We start from the raw sequence: 11,360 nt of genomic DNA on the forward strand, positions 1-11,360 counted from the left end.
GGGCCGCTTCATTCTACCTGAAGGTGTGAGGTGGCTCTCCTTGTTCCATCAATCTCGCACTTTTTCCTTAAATGGCTTATTCATCGATACATCTTAAGGCTGCAATTGGCTAGTCAGTCCACCAGGAATGACAGCTTTCTGGGTTTTTAATTCTCTAGCTTTATTCTTTATGGTTTTAGTTCTATAGATGCTAGATTGATCCAAAACCAAAAGAAAGGGTTTTTTAAAAGTCCACCAGGTTGCCTCGCCCATACATTCTGTAACCACAGTTTCATTCCAGCTTTGTCCATCCAGCCTTTCGGATGAACATGAACAATTACACCCGTTGGAAGTTTTCCTTTCGGATGAGTTTTTCTTTTGAATATGAAAAATGGCGGTAGTTTTGTGCCATCAGCATAACATGTTAGAACTACCGTATATCGGGTTTTTTCTATGACCTGTGGTTTTTATGGTTATTGATTTAGACCCTTTAATTCTCAATCTTGTTAGATGGTACATCAAATGCGAGTGGAATTTCATCCATATTTCCTATTTGACTGAGCTCAAAAGATGTTTTCCTGCGTGCATTTATAACAAACCTATGAAATGCTAGTATTTTTTCTTCATAATCTGCTGGCATTTTCTGTGCAATAGTTGTTTTTGTGCGCATTGATAAGCCTTGCCTTTTCATGAACCTGTAGCACCAGCCCTCAGACCCTGTTCCCAGAAAAGTTCTGATTCTCATGTTTTTCTGCAAATTCTTTGGCCTCGTTGACTATCATTTTGGTTGAAACACTTATCCCAGATTTCCTCTTATCTATCACCCACATTTTCAAGTTCAGGCCAAGATAGAACTGGGCATCGAAGGTTATGTTTTTGTTTTTTAGCAGTCTTTAGTTGATCTTTCTGCAGTTGCTAAGTACGTATAATTATTTTCGGTAGGTGATGGACTGAAATGCCTTGCTGCTGCTCTGTTTCCATGCATTTTGGTGTAGTTTAACACTCTTAGTTTATACTGAATTGTATAGCTTAATCTCTTGTTTCCTGTAGTCATATTTTCCAGCGTATTTTTTTTTTAACAAATAGTTTTAAGCACCGATACCGACATGTTTATACAGAGTAGCACCGATACCGAAAAGTGTGTCAGCTGAGTCAAAGAAAGTCTATGTAAAGAAGGAAAGGCTCCATAGATGTAACGTGACCGTCGAACCTGCTCGAACTTAGACATCAGCTTCAAGCTTTGCCGCTTTTTGGCGACAGATATTTCACGCATGCGCAAAATAATTATGGCAGATGTAGAAATGTTATGTGTGTCTAGACCTTTATCCGGGCTAAAGATGGCATTCAGTATTGAAAGTTAACCTGTGTCGGTTAATCTTTGGATTATGGTAACTTGGCGATTTTTTGGCGACCAACCCTGCTACAGCAACCTGCTAGTTTTTGTTTGGACGCTATTTTGTTTTCACGAAGTAAAGACATGGTTTTTTTTTTTTCTTTTACTCAACACTTTTTTACAACGATCTGCTAGCCGAATTACGCTTATGCTAGAACTTTTATGGAAGAAAAGTGCTTAATCATGATGAAGATTAGGTGCGAAATTGGGAGAAAGTGCAGAATCGCCCACTGCTTGCCACGTTTTTAAGAATTGCACATACACGGTATCATCCATGTACACGTCGACCTATTTTCACATAAAAAAGCATCCCAGAATTGCACAAAAATGGCTTTGCACTCACTCTTGACTTTATCCATGTATACTGCTAAAGTCTTAGCTAGTAACGTTTATCGCCTTACCAAAATGTCGCCAAACTACCTGTTACCATATTCCGAAGATTAGCCTGTGTCCTTCACGTATAAGATGCAATTAACGTTTTTGAGACCAAATTTAAGAAAAAAAGTGCATCTTATATGCCGTCAAATAAGGTAGTTTTTTTTTAAAATGATACTTTCATTTATGTTAATAGTTTTTTTTTAATGAGATTTTCATTTAAGTTAATTGATTTTATTTATGTGATGATAATGGATTTTCAATCATAGTTTCTGAAGTACTTTAAAATCATGCAATAAAGATATTAATCATAAAATTGGCTTTTTGATTTTATACTTTCACAATTTCTTTAGAAACTGCACTGTTAAAAACCGGAATATTTGGGAATTTTATAGTACTGAAAGATATTCAAAGACAGATCTGAATTTTATTATTTGTTTTCCATTAAATAGATAACTTTGCCAAGAAAAAAGGTCATTAATACATGATTATTTTACTTCTGTTAGGCTTTACGAATTGTTTTCTGTGCTAACTTGAATTCAGTACAAATTTGCTTTCGCATATCACGTTTAACTGGTTAATTTTGAGTTTTCACTTCCATATGCTTAATATATTGTTTTCTCTGCTAACTTGAATTTGTTACTTATTCTTTAATTAATGTGCATAATATATTGTTTTCTCTGCTAACTTGAATTTATGTTACTTATTCTTTAATTATTTAGATTATATGCACCAGATACCATGTTTATGCGGCTTACTTCAACGTGTTTTAATATCCGATAAACATACGCCGCTCATCCTTGGCGTCGATCAACAGTTGGTGAACTTGCCGAGTAAAACTGCAATGGCGCCAACGCATTCTTTGTGGATGAAAACCCTTTTATTGAAACATTTTAATTACAGAAAAGAAACTTACTAAATTTATTCTGAAAGAGGTGGAAAAGGGAATTATCTTACGAAACAAATTAGCACAACAGTGATCATAATAAATTTAGATAAAATTACACTTCATCTGATGATCACTGTTGTGCTAATTTGTTATTGAATATTTGACAATTATAATCGGCAAATTTTAGTTATGAAGAATCTAGTTCATCGTAAGTGAACGCGCAGAGAATTTTATGCAGACATATAAGCAGACAGACATGAGATTGTGCGATATAAGGAAGAAGTACAAAAGTTAAAATTAGTTGAATTATTTCATAGTCTTTAAATAATACCATAAAATATTACTATAGTATCATCCCCTTAAATGCTTTATTAACATTACTTTTAAGGATAAAATGCAAATTACTTTCTCAATAACATACTTGCCGACAACAGTAAGATAGGTCACGAAAAGAAAATCCAACTCGTATATATATTTGAAACATATTTCAATGAAGAAAAAAATTCCATCTTCTCACTCTAAAATTGTTACTTTTGAAAATGAAACCTGATATTTCCTTTGTATTCCTTTTATGCTACATAAATCATATTACTCTTTTTAACAATAGAACAGAACACAAAGTTCCATTTCCGTATAAAGTGCCTTCCTATATTGTTTTCATTATTATAGAGGGTTGATCTTTACAATATGGTAAAACTGGTAGTTTGGCAACATTTTGGAGGCGATAAAGGTTACTACCTGGGACTTTGGTAATAATGTGAGCAGTACTCAGTTCCGATTACGCATTATTTTGCGTGAGGGAAATGAGAGATCATGGAATATGTCATGTGATATTAATGGACGAATTACGGTTCTTTAATCGGAAAAGGGGGGAAATCGGGAAAAAATGTGGAAATTTTGTATTTAGCTTTATTCTGTGTTGTGTGAAACAGTGTTGTGTAATTTTTGGATCCCATGGCCCTAACTAAAGTGAATTTGAAATGGGTATTTAGGTATTGTGATAAAGAGAAGTTTGCTTTTTATTTAGCGGAGGAAGTATGGAGGAAAAATTCGCAGAAAAAATCTTTCAATAATTTTATTGAATGAATTAGAAAAGTGTATCCACCACGTAATCAAGATTCTGAAGAAGATTAGGTAAGTTAGTATTTTTAATTATTTGAGGATATTATTTTTATGCATTGTTCTAAATGTAAGGTGGAAAGGAATTTGGTATTATTGGGAAAATTGTTATTAGCAATGATTTAGTTTAAAGTAATTAGGATTGTAAGGTAATTTTTATTAATTTAATGTACGTGCTCATTTATATTTTAAGTAGTGTTTTTGAATTTAATTATATTTTAATGAAATGATTGTTATTTTGTGAATTTTATGTTTGTAGGAATTTGGTATACGTTTAAGTTGAAATAAACGTGCATGGAAATAATTTAAATATTTGATACTAAGTATTTGTAATGTTTGCGGTATGAATTCGTTGGTGACGTGTATAATGTAATAGATGATTTAGAGGTAAAAGTTTTTGGATATTTTATTTATTTTATATGTGGAAATGTTCATATTTGTAAAGGGTAAATACTTTTTCACGATCAGGTAATTTCATATATGTTCTTTTTACCGGGTTTAAAGATTGAGAAAATTGTCATGTATTTTAATGAAATTTTTCTAATTTATGAGAAAAAAGCAGTGTACATGGATATAGTGAAGAGTGTGCGCAATGCCATTTTTGTGCAATTCTGGGATGTTTTTTTAAGTAAAAATAAGTCGGCGTGTACATGGTTTATGTGTATGTGTTATTTTGAAAAACGCGTAAGGAGTATGGTATTGTTCACTTTTTCCCAATTTTGCAGTGAATATTTGTCATGATTAAGCAGTTTTGTTTGATAAAATTTCCAGCATAGGTGTAATTCGGCTAGTAGATTGTTGGAAGAAGTGTTCAGTAGATAAGAAGAAAAGAAACATGTCTTTACTTCGTGAAGACAAAATGGCGGCGGGGAAAAAATATAGAGGGTTGCTGTAGGAGAGTTGGTTGCCAAATTTTCGCCAAAAAATCGCCAAGTTACCATAATGTAAATTAGAGATTTAAATGCTTATGTGGATGCTATTTGCCGTTACATTAAAATAAGTAATTAAAGTTAAAATACCGAGCATACAATCTGACATCAAATTTTTAAATGAACACTAGATAGTTAAGCATTTGCAGAGAATGAATATTAAGACTGATTACTTAAAGAGAAAAAGAAGAAACTAAATCTCTCTCTCCTAAATTGATTTAAATATGGCAAATAACGCAATAATAACCGATATTAAAGAATGCAAGGTTATTTTTTGTATGTTTAATAAACTAACAGTATGGTGTTATGTTTTGATTCTGCAACACTATTATGATTCTACCATTACAGATCCTTCAATTAACGTCACATTATACCTATTATGTCTAATGCATCTGGAATACCATACGAGTAATTATATATAATGTACTAATTTTCCGACTAACCTTCAATACATTTTCATAGAAAAGTTTATCAAAAGAAAATAACTATCACCAACTTAATAGCAATAACATGGTGACAACTGCAAATCTATACCTTACAATAGAAATCTTTTACAACAATTCTGATGTAAACACTATCGCACAAGAATGAAAAAGGCCCTTACAAAGCTGAAGCAGCATCATAATCAAAATTAAGTTACACTGCTTTTACCGCATGTTATACTATAGTCCGCGCTTTCATTCAGGCCGCATTCCAGCAAATTTATTAATTTTTTAATCAACAAACTCGTAACATGTTTAGATACATATATAGAAAGAAGTAAATAAATTAATTTAGAGAATAGTTACAGTCGTTCAAATGATAAGGGGGAAAGATCTATTATTGTTCATGGCGCTCCACGTCGGCAAAACGTGATTAAAGACTACATGTGAAAACACTTACTTCCAATATAAATAACTTGATTCAAGCATCATGACATTGGGCTCAAATAAATTTAAAATGGACCATAAATTAGATTACTTATCAAACCTAGGTACACAAATATCACCGCATTAACACTGTCACTCGATTCATGTCACCACGCGGTAACTACGCGGCACCCATTAAACGTGGATTTCATCCAAAAGAGAATACGAGGCTATGAAAATAAATCCACGATTGGCTGATATTGGAGTAAGTTTCTTCACTTCGCTCCATACCTTTAGCCGGCTTCTAATCATGTAAGGATGAAAGATCAAGGAAGGATGGGTTCATTTACAAGGCTCATAGCAGGGATAAATAGACCATTCGTTTGTTCGACTCCTCGCCGACGCAAGCCTTATGGAGGGGGTTAACTAGAAGTAATCTGAATTGTCTGTGTTGCACCTGCTCTGATTTTGCGCGTTTAAAACTGTATTTTCATTCAGTTGCGAGACGATTTTCTGGAGGTCGCATATCCCAAATTAATTTTAATCATACATATTTGTTTTCTAATAATGCAAATATTTAAAATAATTTATATATATATATATATATATATATATATATATAGTTTTAGTCGGTTTTCCTTTTAAATTCTATATTTAAAGTATCCTTTATGTAATATGGCTTCTTGTGCTGTAGCAACGTGCCATAACACTTATAGAAATACGAAAGGAAGAGATATTGTATTTCATGCTTTCCCAAAGGACAATTTGCTTTTGACGAAAGAATGGATACATAAATGTCGAAGGCAGGATTCTAATAATGTGAAAAACTCAAGAATTTGCTGCGAACATTTTCTGTGCAGTGATTATGAAGATGACAAGAGAAATCGCTTGTTTGGATGGCCGCAAAAGAAACTGTTGAAATGCAATACTGTGCCGAAAGAAATTTATTATATGCAGTAAACGAAATAACACCAAGAAATCGGAGACATTTGAAAAGAAAAGTAATGCAGAATGCTTTTGAGAGACTACGCGAACTAAGCCCAAGGAAAATTTATTTTACACACATCGTATTTTATTCCTGAGTGTCAAGATGTAGAAACATCTTTTTGCTCGATTTCTGATAAAGATCGGGTGAGAGATCATTCTGATGATAAGGATCGGGTGAGAGGAGAAAGAGTAGGGTGGAAGGAAGTGTGGGAGGCGGAAAAAAGAGAGAGTGAGGTCCGCACTAGCGGCGGCGAAAACAAGGGGTGGTGGCAAGTTCAGTGTCGTTATAAGATGTAGCCGCGGGTGGTAAACCGCAGAGTCAGTTTAGCGTGAATGAGTCAATTAAGGTTGTAATTCTTATGTGGTAGGATGTGACCTGGGTACCGATGTTTTTCTCTGGGATGCGGGGAGTGTCTGAGAGTGCTAATAAGGCTATTACTGTAGGTTTGCACTGAATAAAAGAAGTTGACCACTAATCGTTTAATATACTCTTGAATAAGTTCGATTCGAAGGTCTCTGTAAATATAGATGTTTGGAATATACCAAAGAGCATTGATAATTTCTCGCAGAATTTTATCTTGTAGAATTTGTAATTGTTTAATATTGGTTTTAGCTGCATATCCCCAGATCGGTGCTGCATAAAGGAGGGCTGGGAGAAGTATGGAGCGATATAGGATTAATTTCTTTGTAGTAGATAAGTTGCTTTTTCTACGAAAATTTATTTTGAGGCCGAGAACGAAATTGAAGCTGACAATAACAAATCAAATGTGAATGATTTTGAAATAAAACTCACAAGTGACAATGCCCTAAGTGACAATATTCCTGAATGCCCTAAGTGTAAAGATAAACAAGAATGTATTGATAATTTGAAGAACAAAATAATATCCTTAGAAAATTGTAATAAAAATATTGAAAAATAGAGAAAAGAAAAATTTTAGAATGTTTGCTCAGCGACAAAGAAGGTGGACGACATCTAGAAAGAAATTTGTATCGGAAATTCAGAAATTAAAATCCCAAACAGCGAAATTTGGAAAAAAACAGCACAGATCGGAGAATTTGGAAAAACGTCTAAAGCATATTTTTACAAAAACGCAGATTACCGCATTGCTAGAAAAGAAGGAAAAAATCAGGTGGACTAGTGAAGATATTTCACGTTGCATTGTCTTAAGAGTTCTATGATCTAAAAGCTACGATTTTTGGAAAGGAAAAAAAATGGGAATTCCTTTACCTAGCACTAGCACATTAAAGACATGGTGCGCTAAATTTTCATGTAGTCCAGGAATTCAGAGTGATGTTCTTTCTGTAATGAAAGAAGGATGCGAATATTTGAATTGTGTAGAAAAAATATGCGTTCTCAGTTTCGACGAAATGCACATAGATTCTAAACTCTGCTATGACTCTAAACTGGACTAAATTCTTGGTCCTTTTCAAAACGTGCAGCTTGTTTTAATCAGAGGTCTCATTTCGCAGTGGAAACAACCAATATTTTTTATTTTAACACTCGAATGAAGAAAGAACTTTTTTCACTCATAAGACATATTCAATCATCTGAAGTAGAAGTGAAAGCAATAGTGTCTGATTTAGGAGGATTTCGTACTTTGTGGAAAGAGTTATAGATTTCGATTAATAGTTTATTAATTAATAGTTAATAGTCAGAATTGAACCCTTATTCAGTTAAAATACTTAAAGCAGCATTTGGATTAAATGAACATCAGGAAAAGCAAATTCAAGTTTTGGAATTAATGAAGAAAGTCATTGGTGGATTAAGAGTTCAGGGAAAAACCAACATACTGCCTTTTCCAAAAAGGTATAATAATTTCAAAAAATTCTCTTTTTGGCCTACACCAGGATTTGAAATCATCGTATGATGCTAAATATATTTTAACCTCCAGATTAATTCAGGATGCACTTGAAAGTCTCTGTAGTCAGATTCGAGGGCTTGGTAGGTTTAATGATCCTCCATCACCTAGTGAAGTTATACGCCGCTTAAAGCAATTAATACTCGCCAATAAGCTGCAAAATTTATCTTCAAATGTGTGCATGACTAAAGAAAGCAGAAATATTGATTCATATTTAACATCAGAAATACCTTAAAGGACTTTGAAAACTGAGGAGGAAGATACTTTTCCATTAAATACTATTGATGATTTGGATTTGGATTTCATAGAGGAACCTTCGCCTATGGCTTGGTAATTAGAATTGAATTCCGCCAGACAATTTTCGACTGCCAAAAAGAAGCATTAACATATGTTGCAGGTTATATTGCCTACCATGTGCGAGACAAAGACCAATCATTGGGAACAATATCTAAAAATATTGCTGATGAACCAAATTTTGTTTCAGAATAGATTAAATTATTGTCCTTAGGAGGTTTTACTACGCCTTCTCATTCATGGATGGTCTTTTTAATTAATAAACTGGAGAATTATTATCCTGAAGTTAACAGAGAAGCAATTCATTTATTTTGCAGAGATCGAACTTTTATTAGAATACGTTTCTTAAATAGAAATGCATATGATTTTTCCCAAAGAAAAACAACCCAAAAGGCAAAAAAGTGGATTGCTTCGAATGTGGCAGCCAATAAATAATATTTCGACAACTTGTAGTTGCATTGAGACTGTACAAGTAAGCATATGTAATATGTTTTGATTTGAAATATTTCTAGATGACATTTTAGAAGTTAATAGCGTAAAGCATACTTTAAATGAGAACTAATTTTGTTAGGTTAACGTTAAAGCTATTTTTATTGTATCCTGTGTGCGATTGATTCGATTTTGTGCTAGCTTAGCATTCTAGATAAAATACGTATATATAAAGTATAGCATTAAAGTAATTGGCATAAGAAGACCTGCCTCCTTAACCCCCACTTTTGGAAAATTCAATAATTTTTTTAGGTACTGTGAGTAAAGTTGTTTTGTCTAAATTAAGATAGCAATCTTACATGTATTTATTTAAATGTAATATTGATGTAATATTGATGTAAGCCTAAGTTACAAAATTATTTAAAAAATATATGTTATTATATTGAATCGGAAGAAAAATATGCCAATGTAAAATTTACAGTTAGGCTGAAACTCAAACTTAGATTAGCAGAAATTTTGCCATATATAGCCATACATGTTTAAAACTATGCCAATTTAAGGTGGTTTTTTTTATTAATTTTAAATAGCTGTTATTATAGTTACTTTAGAAGCAGTAGTACAGTTCTCTTAGTTAACATGCAGATAAAGAAATGATTAGAAACAAACAGGCATTTAAAGAAAAAAATCCCTGCAAATTAAAAAAAAAGGAACTTTATGCTAAGAGTAGCGCATTTAATCTATTATTTTAGAATTGAGTAAGTTCTATTAAATTTTTTAACGTTCAGTGTAAAATGCATACTGCAGTAACATTGTCTATTTCAAATTATAGCTATCTTTCCCACACAGCTCATTTTAAACGCTGGTTCTTCAAATTTAAAACGCTAATTTCTATGTTCTCAATTGCATCTCCGCGCTTAGTGTCATCATGGCTACGTCATCACTCTCCACTGCCTGTTTCAGGGGAAAAAGCTCTACTGCGATACTGTTGTGTTGTTCTGGGTATCTATTGCTGTGGCAATACTTCGCAGACATTCAAAGTAGAAACCCTAAACAGTGTAAAAACCTAAATATTTTTCCTCTAAGAGGAAGATATGATGAATACGAGAAAATACGGTGCCTCATGTATGTATACTCGAATGCTGACTGGAGCCGGTGAGAAGAAATGCTGGTCGAGGAGCAGGGGGCGTGTCCTAGCCCTTAGCCTGTCGAGTGATTTTCTACAAATACCTTTAAAACTGTCACTAATTTTGGACCGAGCTTCCCTTATAATGTCGGGAAAATAACCCTAAACCTCTGAAAAATGTCAGCTACTGCTATTGTTATTTCTTTCCCCTTCCTGAATACTAGATCAAGGGTTCCGACTGTAAGTAAGATGGATTACTACCATAAATATTAGTACCTGTAGATGTGAGTTGTCAAGAAAGTTGCAAATGACTATAATAGCTTCTCCGTGATGACCGTCCGAATGCCGAGGGGTACAGGTGCGAATACTATCTTAAAGTTTTCTTTCCTAAAAGACTCTTATTTTGGAATAACTTGATTTTAAAATTTACCCGCTCTTCTTTTATTATTATTATTCATATTTAATCTAAGTTACCTAAATCTCTGGGTCATTGATTATCATCTGAATTTCAATGCAGATTGGTTAAACTGTTATTAATAAAATCCATATTAAAAAAATATCTGGTGCAATATTCATTCCTTCTGTGAGATTGATGAAACATTTGAAAAGCAATGTTTATAGTTCAATTGCATTTGATATTATTTCTGATTTTCCATGTTTTTGTCATAAATTAGTAATGCATTTACATGCAGATAATAATTATTTTAAATAATTTCTTTTTACTTAAATATTACCTATAATTTAAGATATATAGCATAATATTTGAATAATTACTATGAAAAATATATGGTTTATTATTTCTGCCAAATTTAATCAACTTAACTTGATGTGACTTTTAAACTTGCTTTTAGAGAAACTCTAGTTAAATATTAAGGAGTTTTCAAAATTTAAACTTTTAAGGCATATTTAATGCTGAAATTTACTTAGTTTTTAAAAAGGATGTTATTTTCTGAAAAGATTTCGTTTTTTGAGTGAACAATATATACTTAATGTATACCAAATATGTTCTTTTAAGTAAAGTTAATTATTCCGCGAGCTAAGATTTGGTAACTGAATATCTTAATTTCAAGAGCGGAACAAGATTTTCATGATTATACCTGGATAGCTAGCTGATTTGAAAAAGGGATGAGTTTCAA

At 32.8% G+C, this 11,360-nt stretch overlaps 1 protein-coding gene across 3 annotated transcripts in view; it reads right to left on the reverse strand.

The window, feature by feature from the left end:
* Positions 1 to 5,775, reverse strand: part of LOC118193001 (uncharacterized) — a 75,566-nt gene extending 69,791 nt beyond the window's left edge. For 2 of the 3 annotated variants that reach the window (XM_085807608.1, XM_085807606.1), the window contains exon 1: positions 5,567 to 5,775. Coding sequence is in view for 1 of the 3 variants with exons in the window: in XM_035364030.2 (XP_035219921.1) it covers positions 5,567 to 5,598 (32 nt within the window). In the remaining 2 variants the exon portion in view is untranslated. The remainder of the gene's footprint in view (positions 1 to 5,566) is intronic. The other variant, XM_035364030.2, reaches the window with a different exon arrangement.
* Between the last annotated feature and the right edge of the window lie 5,585 nt (positions 5,776 to 11,360).

Source organism: Stegodyphus dumicola, chromosome X1 (genome assembly GCF_044657685.1).
Source record: "Stegodyphus dumicola isolate Sdum_Otavi_A_Nest chromosome X1, ASM4465768v1".
Taxonomy (NCBI): domain Eukaryota; kingdom Metazoa; phylum Arthropoda; class Arachnida; order Araneae; family Eresidae; genus Stegodyphus; species Stegodyphus dumicola.